Genomic DNA, 27,894 nt, shown 5'->3' with positions numbered 1-27,894 from the left:
TTGCCCATAACACATTGTCATGACTTCTCTTTTTATTTTTAAATAAAATGTGTAATCCTTATATTTAGTTTGACTCTTCAAACAGAGAGTTTCTTGCTTTTATGGTGTTAGAATTCTTACTTTTATTCTGAGAATTATGATGAGAAGGTCAGTTACGAATTTTTTCCAAGCCTGAGATTAGACTGTGAAGGATAAAACCATACAAATTCTTGGTCACAGAAATAAATGAATAAAAACTGAATAAGAATTCTAGTCTTGTTAGGAGTAATGTATTGTAGTAAACAGTGATGCCAGGGCACTGTTTTCCATCACTTCTGTATGTAAAGATCTAGAAGTGGCTTTTTCTTTTTCATTTTTTTTTTTTTTGAGACGGAGTCTCACTCTGTTGCCCAGGCTGGAGTGCAGTGGCGCCATCTTGGCTCACTGCAACCTCCGCCTACTGGGTTCCAGTGATTCTCCTGTCTCAGCCTCCCAAGTAGCAGGGATTAAAGGCACCCACCACCATGCCCAGCTAATTTTTTATGTTTTTAGTAGAGATGGGGTTTCACTTTGTTGGCCAGGCTGGTCTCGAACTCCTGACCTCAGGCAATCCACCTGTCTTGACCTCCCAAAGTGCTGGGATTACAGGCGTGAGCCACCACACCCAGCCTGGAAGTGGCTTTTTAAAAGGAACATACTACGATACATTAGTGGCAGATTTGATTTTATATACAGTGGTCTGAATTATGGCCAAAATTTTTTTCTTTAGGATTATGGATACCAGTATTATAGGTAAATAGACAGAGATATTATTCTACATTTGGAAGGCTTTTATCTTTACAAACTGCTTCGGTATGTATTTTCTATTTAATCTTTACACAAACTCCATTTTACAGCTGCAACTGGAGATCTGAAAGTTTGTCAGTTATCTAGGTTGTAGAGCATAATCTTGAACCTAGGTCTCCTGAGTTTGTAGGCCTCTCACTTTATCATAGCTCTGCCATGTAACATGACTACAGGAAGTTTAATGGAGGCATTTAAGGTTGGATTTTGGGCCGGGCGTGGTGGCTTATGCCTGCAATCTCAGCATTTTGAGAGGCTGAGGCAGGAGGATTGCTTGAGCCCAGGAGTTTGAGACCAACCTCAGCAACATAGCGAGACCCTGTCTCTATTAAAGAAAAAATAAAGAAAAAAATGATTGGATTTTGAAAAAGGGTAGGCTCTACCAAAAAGTGGAAAAATTGTAAGAAGGGTGAAAGGTAGGTTGAAAGGCTGAGAGGTGAGAGCAAGACAGATGTGTGGGTTAAGGACAGAAGTGATGTCACAAAAAATGCCCTTTGTTTATGTATAGATGGGGTTATTTGTGTTTGCTGAGGATGTTTTGATATCAGGAGGGGTAACTGCAATTATGTTGTCTATAACTCTCCTGTCTTGGCTTTGCCATTGTTTTTGTTTCTATAGATGTTTTTCACATAATGACTTCATACCTTCAACTGTACTTGAATTATTTAATATCATACCTGAGTGCATATTCTAAGATTCCTTTTCCTGTGTTATGAAATTAATATGTGCCCATTGCAGAAACTTAGAAACTTTCCACCTTAAATAGTGGAATTTTAAATGTTAAATTAAATATATTCAATATGTTAAATATTTAATTAAATAAATAATTTTAAATAATGGCTTTAAATAATTTTAAATAATGGCTTTTAGTAATTTAGGTTATCTTTCAGTTTGTTTTTGGAATGTATGTATATTTCTAAAGTTTAAAAATAATTGAGTCATAGTGTATGATAGTTTTATTTCTCCAGAAGCTAGTTTAATTTTATTCTGAAAAATATTTATGTTTTATGATTGTGGTAGGCTTATATTGTGAATATATGCTATTAAAAGTTTATAGTTGTTGGCTGGGTATGGTGGCTTACGCCTGTAATCCCAGCACTTTGGGATGCCAAGGCGTGCAGATCACTTGAGGTTAGGAGTTTGAGACCAGCCTGGCCAACATGGCGAAACCCCATCTCCACTAAAAATACAAAAATTAGCCAAGTGCGATGATGTGTGCCTGTAATCCCGTTTACTTGGTGGCTGAGGCAGGAGAATTGCTTGAACCCGGGAGGTGGAGGTTGCAGTAAGCTGAGATCGTGCCACTGCACTCCAGCCTGGGCCACAGAGCAAGACTTTGTCTCAAAAAAAGAAAAAAAAGTTTATGGTTATTTTAACCTGTATGATTACAAGTCAGGATCATGAGTACCTTTAGGGGTGCTGTACAAAGACTGGAAGGGAACACAGAAGGATTCTGTGGTGCCGTTTCACAAGTATCTTCATTTTATTACATTAATATTGTACTTTAATAAAATTTAATTGTTATTAAAATAATACGTTTAAGTTGATAAGATTAAAATGAATTATTGGAAAAAGAAATGTGGAGACATTTTAGGTGACTTTTTTTCCGTTGTAATTTTAAGTGATATATAAATAGTTCATTTTGTTAAAAGTTTAGTTACTTAGGAAATATATAATGTGTCTAAGCTCCAGCTACTTGGAGTAACATTTTTTTTTTTTTTTTTTTTTTTCAAGATGTAATCTCACTGCCACCCAGGCTGGAGTGCAGTGGCATGATCTCGGCTCACTGCAACCTCCACCTCCCGGGTTCAAGCAATTCTCCTGCCTCAGGCTCCCAAGTAGCTGGGATTACGGGCATGCACCACCACGTCCGGCTAATTTTTGTATTTTTAGTAGAGACGGGGTTTTGCCACGTTGACCAGGCTTGTCTTGAACTCCTGACCTCAGGTGATCCGTCCACTTAGGCTTCCCAAAGTGCTGGGATTATAGATGTGAGCCACCGCACCCGGCCTGGAGTAACATTTTATAGCTAGACAGCAGCCTATGACAGGATTTCAAGGACTTTAACGTCAGAAAGTAAGAGTAGCAAATCAATCAGAAGTGTGGGAACACTGTAATCTAATTCAGAAGTTAAGTTGTATGTGAACAGATAAGGAGTTTATCTCGTTTCTTCACCCCTGTATACCTAATCTTTTTCTTGTACTCAGACTACGTATTTGTTGAGTCAATGAATTCCTGTTTGCTGTACTTTCGTATGCTTGGAGTATTATCACTTTAAAAAAAAAACAAAAAACACTTTGTCAGTATTATAGGTGAAAGTAATGTCTTTTAATTTGTATATTATTAATGAGTGAAGTTTAAAAATGTTTATTAATCACATGAATTTAATTTTTTGAAAATTTATTTAAGTAGTCTAGACCTGTGCCATTCAGTATGGTAGCCACTAGTTTTATGTGACTGTTCAACACTTAAAGTGAAACTAGTTTCAAATTGAGATGTGTCATAAATGTAAAATATATGTTAGATTTTGAAATCTTATGAAAAAATGTAAAATATCTCATCATTTAAAAATATCAGTTCCATGTTGAAATTATAATGTGTTGGACCCATTGGGTCAAGCAAAATATATCATTAAAATTAATAAAATTGTTTACCAATTCAGATTTAGATTACTGTGTAGATCTGGACAGTGCTTATAGAGACAGTAATCTAATCATTACATGATTAGGACCTGGGTTATGGTAGTATTTATAGAAAGGAAAGTAAGGAGTGATTTTTAAGAGATTATGCAGTATGCATATATACTATATAATTTCTACTATATTCCAGGATATTTCACAGTTCTTGTATACTTCCATCATGGTTTTGTAATCAGTCGTAAGCTTTTTGAGGGCAAAGGTTTATGTCACTATTTTTATATCCTTCTCTGTATTTTGTCTTTTGCTGGGTACATAGGAAGTCATTTGAACAAAGAAGAATTTAATAGGATATCAAATATTTTGTTTGAAGTTTTAGGATGCAAATGAATGATCCCTAGAGTTATTATGCCCTTTATTTAAATATCACAGTATCACCAAGTAGTCAGATTGAGTCATACTATTTTTAAAAGGAGCCAAGGGTAAGGGAACCAACATCTGGTCTTATGTATGCCAGGCTCTACGTAGTCATTTTATGTATTTTTTCATTTAATCCTTATAGTAACCGTATGAGGAAGGCGTCAACTACCATTTTACAGATTAGGAAACCGAGATCAAGTAATTTTTCTGTTACGTTGCTAATCCATAGATGCTCAATTTCAACACTGGCACTTTTCCATTGTAGCTTTGGCTTCACCTAAAGTTAGTTATTTTAAGTGATTTGAAATAAATTTAATATTTTGGTTGACATGAAGTAAGTGAAGAATACTTAGAATAAAATGTATAATGATAAATTTTGACAATATGTATTTCATATTCAATAAAAAAGGAAATTTAGAAATATTCCCCAAAACCTGAGAGAAAAAAGAAAAGGCATATTTGTTCCTCATTCTGATTTTCTTTGTGTATTGTAATTCCAGAAATTTACCTATAGTTTGTAGATAAATAAAATTGTAGTTTTTTCATTTTAAATATTTCCTTTGTTTTGTCTTCCAGATAAAATCAAAGACAAAATTAAAGAGAGAGACAAAGAAAAAGAGAGAGAGAAAAAGAAACATAAAGTAATGAATGAGATCAAGAAAGAGAATGGAGAAGTAAAGATTTTGCTGAAAAGTAGGTTTTATTCAGTGATTTTAGTTCTACTTTATTATACTGTTCAGTATCTGTATTGGCTAAGTGAATAAAATAAGAAATGTTATTTGGTGCTGAATTTTGCGGAGAATGAACAATGATGAGGAAATGAAAAGTAAATGTAACAATGGAGAATTCTAATCTGTATGGTAACATGTCTTATAGTATATTTAGTGAGCCATTAAAAAGTTAAAAGGTTAAGCTTCATTAAACTTAATTTCTTAAATTATTTTAAAATAAGTTAATTCTGTGTTTGCATTACTAGTCTTACTCATATTTAGATAATCTAAAAGGAAGAAATTAAGAAAAATTGCCGAAGCAAGTTTTAGTATGATAGGGATGGTGAAGTAAGTGATCTTCTTAAAAATATTTGGCTGTAATCACCATACCATAGTCTAGGATTTAGAGGGAACATTTTACTCTGAGCTAAATCAGAAGCGGTATGTTTCTTACATGTTTAAGAATATCCTTGTTTTATTCTTTTTTTTGTCTGTTACAGTTGCATTCATTTGCTGTTTATATATGAGGGTGGGGTGGAGAGAAGAATTTGGGGTTAGGTGGTTGGGTAATAAGTATACTACAAATCCTATCAATAAGTCTGAACTTGTAAAGAGAATTTATGGTAGAATAGACGTAAGGATAGTCTTAAATTCACTCAGATGTCAAGGTAAGAAGAATCCGTGGCATTCAGTTGCTAGACAACTAGCGAATTCACTAGCTAGCAAATTCACTAGTGCTATCATGTTGATAGTTGATGATCAGAACATGTTGACCTTGATTAACTTCATGTTGAGTTTAATTATTGATAAGGCTTTATATTTGCTTGGGGGGAAAAGACCACAGCATTGCATATGTAGCAAAATAACTGGTAGTTTGTATTATTTAAGATAAAGAGTATTAGATTCTGTATTTTCATTGCATTCTTTGTCATGTTTTCAGATATTCGTTTTCTATTATCTACATGTCAGAACTTCATTTTCTACGATATTCTTTCAACCTTGAAGAAATATGTCAGAGCTTAAGTCGATGGCTACTTATTAGTTAATGCTCATGATCCTTTTGTTCTGTTTCTTTTGCCAGCATATTCTATCTGTGTTGTCTAATTAGATTGTAAGCCTTTGAGGCAGGAATTGAATATAACCACACTAGTTCTTTATAGCAGCTAGTGATGAATGCTTGAAAAGTCTACTTAAGGCTGGGTACGGTCGCTCGTGCCTATAATCCCAGCAATTTGGGAGGCCGAGGCGGGTGGATCACTTGAGGTCAGGAGTTTGAGACCAGGCTGGCCGACATGGTGAAACCTCGTCTCTACTAAAAATGAAAAGTTAGTGGGGCATGATGGTGGACATCTGTAATCCCAGCTACTCGGGAGGCTGAGGCATGAGAATTGCCTGAACCTGGGAGACAAGAGGTTGCAGTGAGCTGAGATCACTTCATTGTACTCCAGCCTGGGCGATAGAGTGAGATTCAGTCTCAAAAAAAAAAAAAGAAAAGAAAAAGTCAAGTCTACTTAACTTTACCCTTGGTTTAGCCCAATAGCCATTTTTTTTCTGATTTAATCAAATGGTTGTTTTCTTATTCATTTGAAAATATCATGCTGTAAATTCTATTACTTGAGAAGGAATCTGTTTTAGAAATACTTTATAAAACCTCATATGTTCTTGATTGAATACTGGATTCCTAACATAATGTGAATTATGTGAATCCAGAGATTACACATGAAAATAAAATTTAAAACAGCCTAAAATTGAGATTTTTTAAAAAACGAAATATACAATAGTAACTTTGAAGTAGACAAAAATTTAGGTGATATTTTGAACCGAGTTAAACTGAAACTAGTGATGATTAAGGTAAAAGAATGAGATAGATGCGGAAATTAATTTGTGACTTCTGGGATGTCCATGGAAAAATTTAGGGAAAATGTATTCACAGTGGAGGTAAGTAATAATTTAATTACTGCCTTACAGTGTTACCAAGATTAAATGAGGGAAAGTATGAGGAAAGTGCCAAGTATAGAATCTGGCTCACAGGTACTTACTACTGAGTAGTAAATAGTTATGAAATCTTTCTTGTAAGTATGTATGAGAGATTAACTTTGTGATTAAAAAGCAACAAAATCGGCCAGGCACAGTGGCTGAAGCCTGTAATCCCAGCATTTTGGGAGGCCGAGGCGGGTGGATCACCTGAGGTCAAGAGTTCAAGACCAGCCTGGCCAACTTGGTGAAACCCCATCTCTACTAAAAAATACAAAAAATTACGGTGGGCGCCTGTAATCCCAGCAACTCGGGAGGCTGAGGCATGAGAATTGCTTGAACCCAGGAGGCGGAGGTTGCGGTGAGCCGAGATGGTGCCACTGCACTCCAGCCTGGGCAACAGAGAGAGAGACTCCATCTCAAAAAAAAACAAAAAACAAAAAAATAAAACCAAACTATCTCCTCTCCTCAGTGTGTAGTACATAGATAATTAAGTGAATAAGCATATGATTCATTGGGAAAACAGTGCTTGTCGCATGAAAGCACTGAGTGTTATCTGTTGTTACTATCTACGAGAAAGAATTTGCTTAGTCTGTGGGGCCATTTCCCAAGTGAGACTGTGGTGGTGGTAGGAAAAGGCATCTTTTGTTGTTGGTGACTTGGAACAACAAATCATTTACTTTGCTGAGGGAAAATATACTTTCATCTACTACTGTGTGCCAGTTTTTTCCTTGTGGCCTCCAACTTTTATTCTATCCTTGTAATTTTTTTCTTCTGTTAATGATAATGTTGCAAGCTGTGGTATACATAGGTATTGATGGATGATGGCATTTGAAAATCTAAAATAGATGTCAAGTATGTCACACCAATTCATTTCCTCCAGGTTTTTCTTAAAAATTGTGTCAGGTAGGCTGGGCGCAGTGTCTCACGCCTGTAATCCCAGCACTTTGGGAGGCCAAGGCGGGTGGGCCACTTGAGGCTAGGAGTTTGAGACCAGCTTGGCCAACCTGGTGAAACCCCATCTCTACTAAAAATACAAAAATTAGCAGGGCGTGGTGGCGCTCGTCTGTAATCCCAGCTACTCGTGAGGCTGAGGCAGGAGAATTGCTTGAACCCAGGAGGCAGACTTTGCAGTGAGCCGAGATCGTGCCATTGCACTCCAGCCTGGGTGACAGAGCAAGACTTGGTCTCAAAAAAAAAAAAAAAAAAAAAAAAGTTTATTTTATTTTATTTATTTATTTTTTTGAGAGGAGTCTTGCTCTGTCATCCAGGCTGGAGTGCAGTGGCGCGATCTCGGCTCACTGCAAACTCTGCCTCCTGGGTTCAAGCAGTTTTCCTGCCTCAGCCTCCTGAGTAGCTGGGATTACAGCCGCACGCCGCCATGCCTGGGGCTAATTTTTTGTATTTTAGTAGAGACAAGGTTTCACCATGTTGCCCAGGCTGATGGCGAACTCCTGAGGTCAGGCAGCCTGCCTGCCCTGGCCTCCCAAAGTGCTGGGATTATAGGCGTGAGCCACTGCGCCCAGCCTGTCAAGTTTTTTTTTGACTAGAAATACACACAAAATTGTATATATGATAAAAAGTTTTTTTATTAATGCAAAAAACCTTATAAAGGTTTATTTGCTAAGAAAGTTGGATTATTTGCTCTTTTCAAAATAGTTTAAAGGAACAAATAAGTTTGAAACAAAGCTTATTTAGTGGGTCTCGTTTTATACTAAAGTCCACCAACTGCTTTTTCTGATTGTATGCATTATGTTCCAGGCCTTTTTATGTTGTTTATTAATGATAAAGTGTGAGAACATGTGTTATGATTATAGTATTTTTTAGAGTAAATGTTTGTCATTATAGCATTTTAAATAAGTTTGCTAGTGAGCAGTTAGAATGGGGGTTAAAAGAAGCCAGTGTCCAAGGTGATTGGTAGTGTACTAAAGGTCACAGGTAGGTAAATCATGGCTAGAAGAGTGACAACACTGCAGTGCAAAAAAAAAAAAGCACATTCATTCCCCAGAGGCCAAAAGTTGAGAATAACTAAGCTAATTAGTACTTTTTTTCTATATGTAATAATGGGATGGGGGAGAGAGAAAGATAGATATAAATTTTATAAATTTTTCTGAATTTTGTTTTTCACTTTATTAATACAAAAAGTATACGAAAATTAGTGGTAGAATTAACCCAATAAATTTGTGATCTTAAAAGTTTTTATTTTTCTTTTCATAATTAGCCATTAACAACACATGCTGTCTTTGTTTCTGTGTGCGCTTCTTTCTGCCTCTGTGAGTGTCTCTCTCTGGCTGTAAGTATATCTGCATCTCTGTTTCTGATTCCCTTACTCCCAGTCTGGCACTCTCTCTCTGGCTCTGACTCTATACATGTGTGTTTCTGTGGTACTTTGTGTGTGTGGTCTGCTTTGTGCATTTGTATGTGGCTTTAGGGAGGGTTTCCCATCAGCATTTTTCTTTTCTTTTCTTTTTTTTTTTTTTTTTTTTTTTGAGACGGAGTTTCACTGTGATACCCAGTCTGGAGTGCGGTGGCGCAGTCTGGGCTCACTGCAACCTCTGTTTCCTGGGTTCAAGCGATTCTCCTGCCTCAGCCTACCGAGTAGCTGGGACTGCAGGCGTGCGCCACCACGCCTGGCTAATTTTTGTATTTGTAGTAGAGATGGGGTTTCACTGTGTTAGCCAGGCTGGTCTCGAACTCCTGACCTCAAGCAGTCCACCCGCCTCAGCCTCCCAAAGTGCTGGGATTACAGGCATGAGCCACTGCACCTGGCCACCATTTTACTTCTATTCTTACACTTTTTGAAGGGCCAGATTAGTTGGATAGCAGTTCTGTTCTTCCTGTTGTAGGTACCTGTCAGGATCCTTTATTGGGTTCTGTTACAGAATTATAGATTTAGGCCAGGCGTAGTGGCTCATGCCTGTAATCCCAGCATTTTGGGAGGCCGAGGCGGGTGGATCATGAGGTCAGGAGATCGAGACTATCCTGGTTAACATGGTGAAACCCTGTCTCTACTAAAAATACAAAAAAATTAGCTGGGCGTGGTGGCAGGCACCTGTAGTCCCAGCTACTCGGGAGGCTGAGGCAGGCTGAGGCAGGCTGAGGCAGGAGAATGGCGTGAACCTGGGAGGTGGAGCTTGCAGTGAGCCAAGATCGTGCCACTGCACTCCAACCTGAGTGACAGAGCGAGACTCGGTCTCAAAAAAAAAAAAAGAAAAAAAAAAGAATTATAGGTTTAATGTGGACTTTAAATACTGTTTAATGTAGGAGAAGCAAATTGGTATTTAAAATGGCCTTTTTCCTTATTTTAAAATTTTCTGCATACATATCTACTGCATTTCATATGTAGAGATAGGAAATGAGTGAGAGATTATATAAAGCTCTTAAATCTATCTAGTGAATGCTCGTACCCCAGTTTGGTTTCATGTAAAGAATGCATTTTGCTTGTGTCCATGGGGGTTCCTAAGGCTACTCCCAGGGCCTGTGATTTGCTGAAAGGACTCACAGGACTCAGCATATAGTTGTACTTATGGCTATGATTTATTATAGTGAAGGAGGACAGGCATGGTGGCTCACAGCTCTTATCCCAGCGTTTTGGGGAGCTGGGGCAGGAGGATTGCTTGAGCCTAGGAGTACGAGACCAGCCCCGGCAATGTGGCAAGAACCCATCTTTAAAACACACACACACACACACACACGCACACACGCACACACGCGCACACGCGCACACGCGCACACACGCACACACGCTGGGGCAGGAGGATTGCTTGAGCCTAGGAGTACGAGACCAGCCCCGGCAATGTGGCAAGAACCCATCTTTAAAACACACACACACACACACACACACACACACACACACACACACACGGCAAGAACCCATCTTTAAAAAAATATACACACACGCAGACACACAGTGAAAGGATACAAAGTAAAATCAACAAGAAAAATAGCACTTAGTGCAATGTCTGGAAGAAACTAGGCACAAGTTTCTAAGAGTCCTTTCCCAGTGTTGTCACACGTGATGTGCTTAATTCTTGCAGTGGTGAATTGTGACACCACATGTGAAATCTTGTCTGCCAGAGAAGCTCATTAAAAACTCAGTGCCCAGGGTTTTTCTTGGACATTGGTCATATAGGCACCATCTGCCTACCACAAACTAAAATTCCAGACTCCCAGAAGGAAAACAGGCATTCAGCAAAACTATGTTGTTTAGGCCTGGTGTGGGGGCTCACACCTGTAATCCCAGCACTTTGGGAGGCCGAGGCAGGCAGATCACTTCAGGTCAGGAGTTCGAGACCAGCCTGGCCAACGTGGTGAAACCCCAATTCCACTAAAAATACAAAATTAGCCAGGCATGGTGGTCCATGCCTGTAATTCCAGCTACTCAATTGGCTGAGGCAGGAGAATCGCTTGAACCCGGGAGGCGGCGGAAGTTGCAGTGAGCCGAGATTGCATCATTGCACTGCAGCCTGGGCGACAGAGTGAGACCCTGTCTCAAACAACAACAACAACAACAAACTGTATTGTTTGTACAGTTTTGGCACAGTGAAGACTCTTACTTATGGAATGGGGGGAACTCTCCAAAAATAAGAGTTCCTAGATGCTAGCCAAGAGTCAACCTTGCAAACAGGAGTCTCTGAGAATAACAGTCTCAGGTATATTATCTCTTCCGCATACAGTGCTCATTTCAGTATTTAATTACAGAATAGTTTTCCATGGGAATTTTTTTTTTTTTTTTCGAGACAAGGTCTTACTCTCTTGCCAGTCTGGAGTACAGTGGTGTGATCACAGGCCACTGCAGCCTTTACCTCCCCAGGCTCAGGTGATCCTTCTGCTTCAGCCTCCTGAGTAGCTGGGAATACAGGTATTTGCCACCACACTCAGCTAATTTTTGTATTTTTTGTAGAAACAGTGTCTTGCTATGTTTCCCAGGCTGCTCTGCTGTGAGAATTTAACTCCTTGATGCTCAGTCTAAGAATCTCTTGGCCGGGTGCAGTGGCTCATGCCTGTAATCCCAGCATTTTGGGAGGCTGAGACGGGTGGATAACCTGAGGTCAAGAGTTTGAGACCAGCCTGGGCAACATAGTGAGACCCTGTCTCTATTAAAAAAAAACAAAAAAAACAAATAGGTTTTTTTTTTTTTTTCCTAAAGGAATCTCTTAACTGATTTCTTATTGGTTTGCATTTTTCAGTTCCTGTTATAGTACCTTTTGGTTTATCCTCATGCTTATGAAATAGACTAAGTGTTGTCTCTGTTTTATTTCAAAGTAATGTGTTCTCCTGGTAATATTTTCTGATTTAACCTTTTTTGGTGTTAGGCATAAGTGTAGGATATTAAATATACTTTCACTCAAATGAAGTTTTATTCATTTTGGCAACAATTGCATAATTTATGCAGTTCTGCATATATTTTCAGTTGTATTTAGGAATGTCATTAATCACACCTATGCCCTTTAAGCTTTCTTAAATTCTATTTTTTATTGCATTACTGCCTTCTTTCCCTGATTTTTTTTTATTTTTTCATCTTTCATTTTGGTTAGTCCCCTGTTTCACTTATTTTTATTTCATTTTTTTGTAGAGATGAGGTCTCTTTATGTTCCCCAAGCTGATCTCGAACTCCTGGCCTCAAGTGATCCTCCTGCCTTGGCCTCCCAAAGTGTTGGGATTACAGGCATCACCCACCATGTTTGGACTGTTTTACTTTTTACATTTATTTTTATTTTATTTTATTTCTGTTGCCTTGGCTGGGGTACAGTGGCATGATCATGGCTCACAGCATCCTCAACCTACTGTGCTCAAGCCATCCTCCTGCCTCAGCCTCCTGAGCAGCTGGGACTACAGGCATGTACCAACATGCCCAGCTAATTAAAAAAAAAAGATTTTGTAGAGACAGGGTCTCACCATGTTGCCCACACTGGTCTGGAACTGCTGCGTGCAAGTGATCCTCCTGCCTTGCCCTCCCAACATGCTGGGATTACAGGTGTGAGCCACCATGCCTGGCCTACTGTTTGACTTTTTAAAAAAAATTAATTTTGTTCTTAAGGTACTAATTAACCTAAATATGATATTTTGATAGTTCACACCTGGGCAGCAAGTCTGAATTTGATAACATTATTCAAGTGTGTGTCTTAGCTGCTTACAGATAGACTTTTTTTTGGGGGGGCGAGGGAGACATCTCGCTCTTGTCACCCAGGCTGAAGTGCAATGGTACAATTTCGGCTGGGATTACAGGTGCCTGCCACCATGCCCGGCTGATTTTTCATATTTTTAGTAGAGACGGGATTTCACCATGTTGGCCAGGCTGGTCTCGAACTCCTGACCTCAGGTGATTCGCCTGCCTCGGCCTTCCAAAGTGCTGGGATTACAGGTGTGAGCCACTGCGCTTGGCCACAGAGAGACTCTTTAGAGAATTAACCCTTCGCCTTTTATGACTTTATACACCTATATAATGAATAATGTTGACAGATTTCTGTTTTTGCTTCTCATACTAGTTCTTCATTGGATACTTATGAATTATCACTTCTGTGAATTTTTACAGAGAATTTAACATTAAACTTCACTTTTGTGGATTGCTATCAACTTAAAATAGTTTTTGTTGTTTTCAGGGCTAGAATTTAGTGGTATTCATATGTGCAAAAGCTTGACTGAGGCTGGGCACAGTGGCTCACGCCTGTAATATAGTTGTGCTTATGGCTATGATTTGGGAGGCTGAGGCGGGTGGATCACCTGAGGTCAAGAGTTTGAGACCAGCCTGAACAACATGGTGAAACCCTGTCTCTACTAAAAATACAAAATTAGCTGGTCATGGTGGCGCATGCCTGTAATCCCAGCTACTTGGGATGCTGAGGCAGGAGAATCACTTGAACTCGGGAGGCGGAGGTTGCAGTGAGCCGAGATTATGCCATTGCACTCCAGCCTGGGAGACAAAAAGCAAACCTCCGTCTCAAAAAAAAAAAAAAGTTGACTGAAAGGAAGATAAGGGAAAAAACTATAAGCCTCAGGTAGTCTGTTAGTGAGACAGATTTTTTCATTCATACTTTCATTAAATGTTCTTATGTAGCAATATGCTAGATACTATGAGGGATATAATGATGGAAAAGGAGGTATCATTTCACTCTAAATTAATATAAAGATTATTTGTTTCACTCATACAGTGTTGATTGACATATGGTATACAGGTATCCTATGAGAGAAACATGTAGCTTTTATAATATATGAGTTAGGAGTGAAGTGATTTCAGTTCTAATTTGAGAAATGAGGGAAAGCAACATGAAGGAAAGGAATATGAGAGTTGTCTTTAATGCAGTGGTCCCCAACCTTGTTGGTACCAGGGACTGATTTCATGGAAGACAATTATTCCATGGACAGATGGGATGGTTTCAGGATGATTCAAGGACACTACATTTATTGTGCACTTTATTTCTATTATTACATTATAATATGTAATGAAATAATTATATAACTCACCATAATGTAGAATCAGTGGGAGCCCTGAGCTTGTTAATCTATATTTGCAGCAGCTCCCAGCACTAGTGTCATCTCAGATCGTTAGGCATTAGAGTCTCATAAGGAGCAGGCAACCTAGATTCCTCACATGCATCGTTCATAATAGGGTTCGCCCTCCTGTGAGAATCTAATATTGACAGGAAGTGGAGCTCAGGCAGTAATGTGAGCAATGGGAAATGGCTGTAAATACAGATGAAGCTTCGCTGGCTCGCCCACTGCTCACCTCCTGCTATGTGGCCTAGTTGTGGCAGGCTATGGACCAGTACTAGTCTGTTGCCCTGCAATTGGGGACCCCTGCATTAAAGGATAGTGTATTAGTCCATTTTCGCACTTCTATAAAGAAGTACCTGAGACTGGGTAATTTATAAAGAAAAGAGGTTTGATTGGCTCATGGTTCTGCAGGCTGTACAGGAAGCATGGTACTGGCATCTGCTCAGCTTTTGGGAGGCCTCAGGAAACTTTCAATTATGGTGGAAGGTGAAGGGAAAGCAGGCATGCCGTACATGGCCAGAGCAGGAGAGAGGTGGTGATGGGGGAGGTGCTGCACACTTGTAAACAACCAGATGTCACTCACCATGGTGATGCAGAACCAACGGGGAAATTCACCCCCATGATTTCAGTTACCTCCTACCAGGCCCCACCTTCAATTGTAATTGGGGATTACAGTTTGACATGAGATTTGGGAGGGGACACAGATCCAAACCATATCATTTCACCCCTGGCCCCTCCCAAATCTCATGTCCTTCTCACATTGCAAAATTCAGTCATGCCTTCCCAACAGTTCCCCCAAATCTTAACTCATTCCAGCATTAACCTAAAAGTTGAAAGTCCAAAGTCTCATTTGAGACAAGGCCAAGTCTCTTCCACCTATGAGCCTATAAAATATAAAACAAGTTAGTTACTTCCAACATAGAGGGGGGTGGGTATAGGCATTGAGTAAGTACTTCAGTTCCAAAAGGGAGAAATTGGCCAAAAAAGGAGCTACAGACCTCATGCAAGTCTGAAACCCAGCAGAGCAGTCATTAAATCTTAAAGCTCCAAAATAATCCCCTTTGACTCCATGACCCACATCCAGGACACTCTCATGCAAGAGGTAGGCTCCCAATGCCTTGGGTAGCCCCACCCCTGTGGCTGTGCAGGGTTCAGCCCCTGTGGCTGCTCTCAAGGGCTGGTATTGAGTGCTTGAGGCTTTTTCAAGTGCATGGTGCAAGCTTTTGGTGGATCTACCATTCTGGGGTCTGGAGGACAGTGGCCTTCTTCGCATAGCCCCACTCTGCAGTCCCCTGGTGGAGACTCAGTGTGGGGGTTCCAACCCCGCATTTCCCCACATTACCTTTTCCAAACCATAAAGGTTTGGAAAATTTGCAGTCTGGCCATGTGGTAGAAAAGAAAAGACTATTGTCAGGGAAGAGTTCAAGCAGGCTGCAGAAATTTGTGTAAATAAAACAAAAGAGCCAACTGTTAATAGGTTAGACAATGGGGGAAAGTCCTAGAAGGCATTTCAGAGAACCTTGTGGCAGCTCCTCCCATCACAGGCCTGGAGGCCTAGTAGGACTGAATGGTTTCCTGGGCCAGGCCCAGGGCCCTGCTGCTCTGCACAGCCTCAGGATACTGCTCCCTGCTCCCCAGCCACCCCATCTCCAGCTGTGGCTCAAAGGTGCCCAGGTGTAGCTTGAGCCACTACTTCAAGGGTGCCAGCCATAAGTCTTGGTGGCTCTATGTGGTATTAAGCCTGCCAGTACACAGAATGCAAGATTTGAGGCTTGGGAGCTTCCACCTAGTTTTCAGAGGCTGTATGGAAACACCTGGATGTTCAGGCAGAAGCCTGCTAAAGGAATGGAGCTCTCATGGAGAGCCTCTCTACTAGGGCAGTCACTTCCACATTGTCAGATGTCTTTATAGCAGTGCCCCATTCCTCAGTACCAGTTTTCTGTATTAGTCCATTCTTATACAGCTATAAAGAAATACTTTAGACTGGGTAATTTATAAAGAAAAGAGGTTTAATTGGCTCATGGTTCTGCAGGCTGTACAGGAAGCATGATGCTGGCATCTGCTCAGCTTCTGGGGGGGCGTCAGGAAACTTTCATTCACATCAAATGGATAGAGAAGAGTTCATTGGTAAATAACGAGCAAGTCAGGGGTATTTTCAGGAGAGGAAATGCCTTTGACAGTAGAGTTATGTTTTGTAAGAAATTGTAAATAAATAGTTTAGTTTGACCAGAGCATGAGGTACTTGAGGGCACTGTCTTTGGATTCCAGACTGAAGAGATTATAGGTAGACATTGAGAGCTCTTGAAAGCAGTTTAGCTAAGGAATGAATATGATCAAAAGAATACATAAAAATTATAGAAAGGTTAATATGGCTGTAGCATTCAGGATGAGAGACAGTTATGCAGCTGTTAGACCAAAAATTAAGACAGTGGCGTCAAGGAATTCAGAAGTAATCAAGGATGAGCTGGATAATTCTGTCAAATTACGGAGACACCAGGAAAAATGATTTGATTAAATATGACTGGATTTGATATTTCAACATTCTGGGAAAGCAAATTTAAACAGATTGAAAACAGAAGCAGAATTTAAGCAGTAAGAATGATAAGGTGGTAAAGGAAAGACACTGGGCATAGATGATTCTTTTTTTCTTTATTTTTTTTCTTTTTGAGATAGAGTTTCGCTGTGTCGCCCAGGCTGGAGTGCAGTGGCGCAATCTTGGCTCACTGCAATCTCTGCCTCTCAGTTCAAGCAATTCTCCTGCCTCAGCCTCCCGGGTAGCTGGGATTACAGGTGCTTACCACCATGCCCAGCTAATTTTTGTGTTTTTAGTAGAGACAGGGTTTTGCTCTCCTGGCCAGGGTGGTCTCGAACTCCTGACCTCAAGCAATCCACTCACCTCGGCCTTCCAAAGTGCTGGGATTACAGGCATGAGCCACCACGCCCGGCCTGAAGATTGTTTTCTAAAATATTCATTCATCTCCTTACTTCTGTAAACTGTGAGCGTTTGCTATATGTCAGAATGGTAGCACACACTGTAGATGTAACTTTGCTCTACGCCCGTCTGTCTGTCTCTCTCTCTCTCTCTCTTTCTCTCTCTCTCTCTCTCGCTGTGTACATGAAGAGACTCGCTGGCTGGGTGTCATGGCTCACGCCTGTAATCCCAGCACTTTGGGAGGCCGAAGCGGGCAGATCACGAGGTCAGGAGTTCGAGACCACCCTGGCCAACATGGTGAAACCTTGTCTCTTCTAAAAACACAAGAATTAGCTGGGCATGGTGACGCACTCCTGTAATCCCAGCTACTTGGGAGACTAGGCAGGAGAATTGCTTGAACCCAGGGGGTGGAGGTTGCAGTGAGCCAGGATTGTGCCACTGGACTCCAGTCTGGGCGACAAAGCCAGACTCTGTCTCAAAAAAAACTGATGAAATATTGATTATCAGTTCTGTAAAAAATGAGTCCTAAATATATAATTCTGAGTAAATTTTCAGAAGTAAACTTCTTACTTACACAAAACTGTTCCTAAAGCATGGTTTTTAAAGTCATTAAAATGTGGAGTTTCAAAAAACATTTTTTCCAACAGGTGGGAAGGAGAAACCAAAAACAAATATAGAAGACTTACAAATTAAAAAGGTAAAGAAGAAAAAGAAAAAGAAACACAAAGAGAATGAAAAACGGAAGCGTCCGAAAATGTATAGCAAATCTATTCAGACCATCTGCTCAGGATTGCTAACTGATGTTGAAGGTCAAGCAGCCAAAGGCATCCTAAATGATAACATAAAAGATTACGTTGGGAAGAATTTGGATACCAAGAACTATGATTCCAAAATTCCAGAGAACAGTGAGTTTCCATTTGTCTCATTAAAGGAGCCACGAGTTCAGAATAACCTCAAAAGGCTGGACAGTTTGGAATTTAAACAACTCATTCATATAGAGCACCAGCCTAATGGAGGTGCATCGGTTATCCATGCCTACAGTAACGAACTCTCCCACCTGTCTCCTATGGAGATGGAGAGGTTTGCAGAAGAGTTTGTGGGTCTAGTGTTCAGTGAAAATGAAAACTCTGCAGCTTTCTACGTGATGGGTATTGTTCATGGGGCAGCTACTTATTTACCTGACTTTTTAGACTATTTTTCATTTAATTTTCCCAATTCACCAGTGAAAATGGAGATATTGGGAAAGAAAGATATAGAGACAACGACTATGTCCAATTTTCATGCTCAGGTAAGAGGTTTTTAGTTTTATAAAATAACTTTTAATTATATATTTTTAGATGAGTTTCTGTTTTTTGTTCCTAATTAGGTTGAAATAAAAAGGTAAGAATATAGTGAAACCATTTGGGAGTATTAAGAGTAAATTACTTTCTTGATGTGAGCATCAGAATTTAAAATCCAGTTTTCACTTATGTGTGTTTTTTTCTTAAAGACAATTAATGAAATAATTAAGATTCTGTGTCTTTTTTTTTTTTTTGCAAGGAGCAGTCTTGAACCTAAGGAAATGAATTTAGCCATGTATTTTCCAGTCCTTAAATAGTTTTCTTACCTGGAAATCACCTAAAATTGTCTTCTAGCTTTAGGATGCTTTAAGGTACTTAGCACCAGGCCAATCACATGGTAGGTACTGAATAAATGTTGGCCATTAAAAATATTATAGTATGAAGGAATCATCAGTTACTGTGTAATGATGTGTAAAAAGTAGCAATCAGTATATTGAGCTAATTTTCATTTCCTACCCTTCTCTATGGTGGAGAATATATATTATTCTGGAAAGCAGACAGAATAGAGTCTGCTGGGTCTTGAACATCAGTGTGGGCCCATCTGAAAGGCTGGTGCCATTATCACTCATCCTCAAATTGGGACTGTTTAGTCTGGAGATTGGCCAGTTCTCACATTTATTGATGCTGTAGTTTTTGGTTTTCTAGGAACAGTTTTTGGTTTCTAGGACAACATTCTAGTTTGGAAGGAGGGAAAAAGTAAAGGAAGTCTCAAATGGATCTTAGTGATTATTTATCCCAACACCTCCCAATTTACAAATAAGTAAACAGACATAGGAGAGAGGAGTAAGGTATTGTTTAACATTGTCAGCAGTGTCAAGAATAGAACAAAATCTTAATCTTCATCCAGGGCTCCTTTCCTTATTCTGAATATATTCCTTTTTTGATGGGTGCTCAAGTTATAGTTTCCACTTCAAATGGTAGTCTGGATGTTCAGTCACATCCACATGTACCCCACCCCCAATAGTATGAGTATGTTTGGTGTATATTCTGTAGTTGATTGTAGTCCGGAAAATAATGTGGTGTTTTTTTTTTTGTTTCTGTTTTTGAGATGGAGTCAGACTGGAGTGCAGTGGTGCGACCTTGGCTCACTGCAACCTCTGCCTTCCTGGTTCAAGCGATTCTCCTGATTCAGCCTCCCAAGTAGCTGGAATTATAGACATGCACCACCATGCCTGGCTAAGTTTTGTATTTTTAGTAGAGACATGGTTTTGCTATGTTGGCCAGGGTGGTCTCGAACTCCTGACCTCAAGTGACCTGCCTGCCTTGGCCTCCCAAAGTGTGGGGATTACAGGCGTGAGCCACCTCGCCCGGCCTGGAAAATAATTTTTAATGTGTGTGTGTGGGAATTATTCTCTAACATAATGTGTTTGAGAATTGAAATTTAAATATTTTCTAAACTGGGTAGGGAGCTATAGAGCATCCATTACTAGCCCTGTCATTTTATAGAAACCCAAAATGGTGAGTTACTTGTCTGAGGTTACGCCTGAATATAATGGCAGAATCAGGACTGTCATCTAGTAATAGTGTTTACTATTCATTGAGTACAGACTGTGCCAAAGACTAGTTGTTCTGAGTATTTTATATGTAGTAACTCATTTAATCCTCATTATAATCTTATTTTAGCAGTGAAGAAACAGATCCAGTGAGAGAAGAGATAACATGCTCAAAGTGCCTTATCACCTTAGCATTCGTCGTTTATTGCATGTCTCCTAAATGTCTGGTTTTCTGTTGGGCCTCTTGGCTCCCATTCCCGGTTATTTCCACAATATCACAAACTTTCTTGCTTTGATACTATGCAAGTTTGCTTCAGTAACCTTTTAAATGTGACAATACATTGATGTGCATCACATTACATGCTTTTCAGATGGTTTTTCAAATAAGGTTAGGAATTATTAATTTTATACTAAATGATAAGAATTTTCATCTAAACTATGTAATATGTACACCATGAAAACTGCTTTTGTTACTAAATAAAATGAGATGCTGGACTTGTTAATCATGGCAGTGTGTGCCTGGGTTGTGGATCTCAAGTCCTTGATGAGCCACCTACTCTGGTTGTCACCATCTCTTCGGGCTTCTTGGGTAATATATATTGCAAAGAGGAAACTCCAGGCAGATGGATCCTGTTTGTTACCAGTTGTGGTTCTGGCCCCATATCTGTGTGATCTGCTACCCTGGTGACCTAAGCATGTCAGCTGCAGGGACTACTTTTGCTTCTTTAGCTTTAGACTTAAAGGCAGGAAAGTACATGTGCAAGGACCGTATTCCTTTCATCACAAGATTCTTCAGATCTTATCGTTCCTGTGAGTGGGGAAGTTGTTGTATGCAGATTGGGGAGGTAGCCTTCGATTTGTCCTTAGGCACTGGCTTTATGAAACTGAATGGGATCCAGAAGAGAGAGCAGTAGGAGAAAAATGAGCATGCTTCTTCTTGCACAGTTCTATTTCTCATCCCTTGAGTCCTCGCAGTTAAAGCTCTCTCAGCCTACATTGAAGTGTCCCTCCAGGAGTTGATTTTATTTAGTAAACTTTTTATTGAAGTGTAATGTATATACAATACATAGTATACATATTATAAATGTATAACTTGATGAATCTTCACAGAGAACACACCCATGATTTTAAAAAGCTAAATATTGTTAGTAGCCAGAAACCATCCCCGAACCCTTCTTTATCAGTACTGTGCCAACCCCCCAATCCCACCACGTGAACAAATACCCAGGTGATCACTGTCCTGACTTTGAACATCACTGATATATTTTGCTTCTTTTTGAACTTAAGTGGAATCAGATAGTACGTACATTGTTGTGTCTGGTCTCTTTTCTGTAGTATAATGTTTGTGAGATGCATCCATCTTGTATGTAGTGGTACTGCTGTATGGTATTCCACTGTGTTAGTATACCAGTGTTAATATACCACAGTTTGTTTATCTTGTTACCATATGGATGGACATTTGAGTTGTTTCCAGTTTGAGGCTGGTAGAACACGGGTGCTATGAATATTTTTCACATGTCTTGATGAGCATATGTATGTGTTTCTTTTGAGTGTATACCTAAGATTAGGATTTCAGGATCAAAACATATGCACCTATTCAGTTTTGCTAGATACTGCCAGTGTTCCAAAGTTACTGTGCCGATTTACATTCCCAGTAGCAGTGTTCCACATTCTTTGCCACGGTTAGTAGTGTCCGTCTTTTTCATTTAAGTCATTCTGGTGACTATGTAGTGGTAGCTCCCTGTGGTTTAATTTGTATTTCCCTGATGACTAAGGATGTCAGGTACCTTTTTATATGATTATTATCCAGTTGAATATCCTCTTTTGTAAAGTACCTGTCCACTCTGTCAGTTTCTTATTTGCTTTTTTTTCTACTTGATTTGTTGGACTGTTATATATGTAGATAAGAATCTTTTGTCAGCTAACTGTATTGCAAATATTTCCTCTCAGTTGGTGTCTTACCTTTTCACTCTTAGGTGTTTTTGATAACTAGAAGTTCCTAAGTTTAATGTAATCTAATTTATAATTTATAATCCACATATGATAACTGTTTCTTACATTCTGTTTTAGAAATCTTTGCCTACCACAAAGTCATTAATATATTCTGTGAAGTTTTCTTCTGGAAACTTTTATTGTTTTACCTTTCATGGTTAAATCTGTAGTTAATAAAACAGCAGCTAAAAGTATTGGAAAAATCTGTAGTTCATCTGGAATTGATCTTTGTATATGGCATGAGGTAAAGATCAAGGTTCATGTTTTTCCATATAAATATCCAAAAGACCCAGCGTCATTTATGGAAAAGATACCCCTTCTTCATTGTATTGTAGTGTCACCTTAAACCGGCTAATCATATGTGTGTGGGTCTGTTTCTGGGCTCCCTCTGATTCCATTGTTTTGTTTGTCTAATTGTTACAGCTTTATAATAACTCTTTCTATTGATTGAGTGATAGATACAGGGTCTTGTTCTATCAGCCAGGCTGGAGTGCAGTGGTACGATCATAGTGCTTTGTAGCCTCAGATTCCTGGGCTCAAGTGATCCTCCCACCTCAGCTTCCTGGGTAGCCGGGACTACAGGTGTGAGCCACTGTGCCTAGCTTATAATTAATCTCAATAATCTAGAATTGGTTTGCCAGCTTTGTTCTTCAAGATTTCCTTGGCTCTTTACATTTCCATATAAACTTTCGAATCAGCTTTTCAAGTTTCAAAGTTACCTGCTAGAATATTGCTTAGTATTACACTGAGGCTATAGAAAAGTTAGGGTAGAATCGATGCCTTTACAACATTGAGTCTTCCGATCTGTGATCATGGTGTTCCCCTTCATTTGTCTTTTTATTTTCTGTCAGTAATATTTTTTGGTTTTCAGCATAGAGGTCTTGCAGATTTTTAAAAGATTTATTCCTGTATATTCAAGACCTTTTTGTTAATCACCCTTTTTGAGAACATGGAAGTTTTCAGCACTTCTTAGAATATGACATTAACACTCATCCTGAGAAACTGAAAATATATTTTGTACTCCATTTATCTTCCAACATCCCCCTTTACCTTATCTGTGGTACTATCATGTACATGCTAGTTATTTGGAATGTCAGAAGTTTAGTAATTAGCCATGGCACTATTCAGGAGGCTGAGGCAAGAGGAACACTAGAACCCAGGAGTTTGAGCCCAGCCTGAGCAACATAGCAAGGCCCATGTCTCTTTGAAAATGAAGAAAATCACACCACTGCTCTCCAGCCTGGGCGGCAGAGTGAGATCCTGTCTCAAAGAAAACCCCAAAAAAACAAAAACGAAAGTTTAGTAATTAGGTTATATGAAATTTAGAAAAAACTAGTTTTCCATTAATGAATGCTTGTTATTAGAATCATATAGTGAAACTGTATATTTTGGTGGTGTCAAGTGGATCAGCCTACATACTGCTGTGTGAAATTGCTTTCACCAAAAGAATTGGTTGAGACGACATTAATTGAGCTTAATATGAGTCAGTATTCTAGGGGAAGGAGGAGCAGAGGTACCAATATTGGAATGTAGTTTTACTTAATATAAACCACAGCAAAAACAAACTGTGGATAATAAAGCCAAATTAATGTTAAAGTGTTTGCTCAGGAATCAAACTTGTTGATTTGGTCATGATGATTCCTCACTAACTTCAGCTGCTCCTCAGCTTACACTAGGGCTGCATCCTAATAAACCTGTAAGTCAAAAATATTTTTAAGTTGAAAATGCATTTAAAACTCTGATAAGCAGCTGGGCGTGGTGGCTCACGCCTGCAATCCCAGCACTGTGGGAGGCCGAGGCAGGCGGATCACCTGAGGTCAGGAGTTAAGAGACCAGCCTGGCTAACATGGTGAAACTCCGTCTCTACCTCTACTAAAAATACAAAAATTAGCTGGGCGTGGTGGTGGGCACCTGTAATCCCAGCTTCTCGGGAGGCTGAGGCAGGAAGAATCGCTTGAGCCCTGGAGGCAGAGGTTGCAGTGAACCGAGATCGTGCCATTGCCCTCTAGCTTGGGTGACAGAGTGAGACTTGTCTCAAAAACAAAACAAAACAAAAACAAAAAACAGCTCTGATAAGCCCACTGAAAAAAAAAATTGTAAGTAAGCTGAACCATCTTAAGTCCTGATGCCGCTTGACCTAACTATGAGGTTTCAACCTGATAAACCCATAATAAAGTCAAAAAATTATGAGTTGAACCATCTGAGTTGGGGACCATCTTGACTAAGTTCAGTAGGTTCAGTTCAGTAGAACCTGCTCTTGTTATGAGATGATAATGCTTTCTACAGAGCAGAGGAAAGCAGAACTGTAGAGAAAAGTTTTGTACTTGACATCTTTGTAATTCAGTAACTATCCTTCAATTCCCTTTTCTACCTTTTATATTCTGAAAAATCTTTGATCTAGTTAAAACTAGTCCAAAAGCAGTATTCAAAAGATCTAGAAAAATGTGGGAAGACAGAGTAGAGTGAAGGTGATAGAGAAAAATGGTGCAAATCTGACTTTTATTTTTTTATTTTCTTTTGAGACGGAGTCTAGCTCTGTCATCCAGGCTGGAGTGTAGTGGCACGATCCCAGTTTGCTGAAACCTCTGTCTCCCGGGTTCAAGCGGTTCTCCTGCCTCAGCTTCCTGAGTAGCTGAGACTGCGGACGCGTACCATCACACGTGGCTAATTTTTTGTATTTTCAGTAGAGATGGGGTTTCACCATGTTGGCCAGGCTGGTCTTGAACTCCTGACTTCAGGTGATCTACCTGCCTCGGCCTCCCAAAGTGTTGGGTTTACAGGCATGAGCCACCCCGGCCTGACCTTTATTTTTTAGAACGTAATATAGTTTGGAAAATACATTTAGCAGCATTAAAGAAATTCATGGCTGGGCGTGGTGGCTCATGCCTGTAATCCCAGCACTTTGGGAGGCTGAGGTGGGTGGATCACAAGGTCAGGAGTTCCAGACCAGCCTGGCCAACATGGTGAAACTCTGTTTCTAATAAAAAAAAAATACAAAAAGTAGCTGGGCATGGTGGCGGGTGCCTGTAGTCCCAGCTACTCAGGAGGCTGAGGCAGGAGAATCGCTTGAGTCCAGGAGGCGGAGGGTGCAGTGAGCTGAGATTGCGCCACTGTACTCCAGCCTGGACGACAGAGTGAGACTCCGTCTCAAAAAAAAAGGAAGAAATTCATGGTAATGCTATCCTCTAGGTAATTAAGTAGCACCATTTTTAATTGGTAAAAGAGTATATATAGTAATGTTATATGTGTTTTGTATTTTCTTATATAATGATAGAAGCTGTGCACTGCAGCCATTCAGTGATGTGAATGGCAGTCCCTAGGTTGTGCAACCTGATGGTACTGACCACCAATAGCTGTGGAACCCAAACCAAGTTCATGATGAGTTTGTATCCTCATGAGCCTAGTTTTCTGTTTTTGTTATTGTTCTTAAATTATAATCAGGGCAACCAAAATAATTTGCTTTAAATTCTGTAGAAACTAAAAGATGACAAATTATGTAGCTGTTTCTATGATTTTTGTAGTGATAGTGTTTATCTCTGTAATAGTATTTTGTAGCTTTCACAAATACTCATTTTTACATCTGTTTAACTTTATTAAACACATATACACAACACTGACAAAGGATTGAAACATCCCTGTTCTTTCGTCTTTGGTTTTGGAATTCTTTTTACTTGTATAATTCTGTTTTCCATCTTCATCTGTATCCTTGCAGGTTGCCTGAAAGGTTTGAAGACCATGTGGTATTATATATATTTTAACAGGTCATGTCATTTCTCTAATGCTGTGGCCCTGAGGTTAGTGATACATTATGAAACTGTATCATGAAAGTCTATTTGAGGATAGAAACATATGCATGGACTTTTCCCAAAGTTTGTAACCTGTCCATATCTGTTAGCTTTTGCTGTATTAAATGTATAAACAAAAGCCTCAAAACTTAGTGACTTGAAAAAAGGTTTCATTTATCACAGTTCTTTGGGCTTGCTGGACAATTCTTGTGGTCTCTGCTAACTTAGCTGGGGCTATATGGCTTCATTCTTAGGTCTGATGATTGGCAGACCAGTTGGGTCTTGGGACACCTCACTTATATGGTTGGTGGTTGATGTATGTCAGCTGGGTTGATGGCCACATTTTTCTCATCATCCAACAGGTTAGCCTGGGCTCATTTGCATGGTGGTGGTTACAGGGTTCCATTGAGTAGAAAGAGGGTAAGCCCCAGTTTACAAGCTTCTGCTTGTGTTGTGTTTGCTAATGTCCCATTGACAAAGGGAAGTCACATGGTGAAATCCAGATTCGTGTGGAAAAATAGACTCCACTTCTTTTAGGTTATTTATTCATTTTACTTTAATTTTTTTTCTTGTGACAGAGTCTCACTGTACTCCAGCCTGGACGACAGAGTGAGACTGTCTCAAAAAAAAAGGAAAGAAATTAATGATAATGCTGTCCTCTAGGTAATTAAGTAGCACCATTTTTAATCGATAAAAGAGTATATATAGTAATGTTATATGTGTTTTGTATTTTCTTATTTGATGGTAGAAGTTGTGCATTATATATATTTTAACAGGTCATTGTCCAGGATGGAGTGCAGTGGCGCGATCTCGGCTCACTGCAACTTCCCAGGTTCAAGTGATTCTTGTGCCTCAGTTACCCAAATAGCTGGGATTAGGCATGTGCCACCTGGGCCTCCCAAAGTGCTTGGCCTATTTAAAAAATTCTTTAAATTTTTAATATTTGTGGGTACATAGTAGATGTATATATTTATGGGGTACATAAGATGTCTTGATACAAGCATGCAATATGAAATAAGTGCATCATGGAGAATGGGGTGTTCATCTCCACAAGCATTTATCCTTTGAGTTACAAACTCCAGTTAACAACACTCTTTTAGTTAAAATGTGCAATTATTACTGACTATAGTCACTCTGTTGTGCAAGGAAATCGTAGGCCTCATTCATTCTTTCTTTTTTTGTGCGTGCCCATTAATAGACTCCATTTCTTGATGACAGGAGTGGCAAAATCACATTGCACAGGAGTGAGCATACAGGCCTGGGAAGAATTTGGGGCCATTTGCAATTGACCATGTTCGTTTTAGGTTTTCTGGCATCTGTATTTCATTCAAATATTCACTCAGACATTTATTGTGCTCCTGTGTTCTACCGCAGGGATAGAAAAAGGCAAATAAAATAGGAGTTTTCTCTGTCAAGAAATAAATTAGATTTCTATCTTGTCACTATGTTTAATCAGTGTACATACTCTGGAACCCTGTACTAAGAACTGTGAGAATGTGAAAACTGGAGTAGTTGTTTTCTAACCACCCTTCCTCCACTTCCAAACTCTAAATCTTATTTTTATTTTATTCTGGTTCTAAGTTGTTTCTCAGGTAACTTATGTCAAAGTGTTAACTGATGATTAAAAGTCTATTATTTTAATAATGAAACTGATTAAATCTGATCTGACTGTTAGACCTGCTTCACTATAGAATTGGGGCAGAACACTAGCATTTGTTGAATTCGTGCTGGGGTCATTCACTGTGTTAGGCTACTAAAAGCAATTTGATGTTTCATCTTTGAAACATTTCTTGCCTTTGTACTAAATTTTCATTTTGACCAATTGTGCCTGCCCCATCCTCCCCAAATACTTATGAACTGATCTATACAAAATATCGTGTCAGGGACCAGATGCTCTAATAATAATAAAAAAGCTTTCCCCCTTTATTTTACTAATTTTAAAATGGATAATACTTTCGTTCTTATTTTAGTTGCAGTTATACGGGTATTTTTGAAATAAAATGTTGATTAAATATTGCCTATTTTGATCAGAAACTATCTGCCAGATGTGATGGATAATGGCTCCCCCTTGTGGCACAGTCATTTATGTCATGTTTAGATTGCCTCAGAATGTCCTGAGCAGGCCTTGTTTTTAAAAATAAGGGACTCTCCTCCCCACCCGCTAAAAAAAACCTCAGCAGAATTGAATCAACAGCTTCTGCTCCCACCCCCTCAATTCTTTGGCTCTAATAATGATCCTATTTTTGTATTTTCTTCACATTGGTGCTGATACAAGCTAAAAATATCTGAATCTCTG

General features: G+C 39.4%; 1 protein-coding gene across 6 annotated transcripts in view; it reads left to right on the top strand.

Annotated features, from left to right (window-relative positions):
* The window catches only part of RSBN1L (round spermatid basic protein 1 like), a 97,177-nt gene that overhangs the window by 46,005 nt on the left and 23,278 nt on the right, over positions 1-27,894 (top strand). For 3 of the 6 annotated variants that reach the window (XM_054559589.2, XM_054559590.2, XM_002818304.6), the window contains exons 2-3: positions 4,455-4,571; positions 17,636-18,276. In XM_054559589.2, the coding sequence (XP_054415564.1) occupies positions 4,455-4,571; positions 17,636-18,276 (758 nt within the window). Of the gene's footprint in view, positions 1-2,663; positions 2,770-4,454; positions 4,572-17,635; positions 18,277-27,894 lie in introns of those variants that run through there. The other 3 variants (XM_054559591.1, XM_054559592.1, XM_054559588.2) reach the window with 3 other exon arrangements.

This window comes from Pongo abelii, chromosome 6 (assembly GCF_028885655.2).
Source record: "Pongo abelii isolate AG06213 chromosome 6, NHGRI_mPonAbe1-v2.0_pri, whole genome shotgun sequence".
NCBI lineage: Eukaryota > Metazoa > Chordata > Mammalia > Primates > Hominidae > Pongo > Pongo abelii.
The sequence above is the reverse complement of the archived record's forward strand: the minus strand, read 5'-3'. Positions and strand labels throughout refer to the sequence as shown.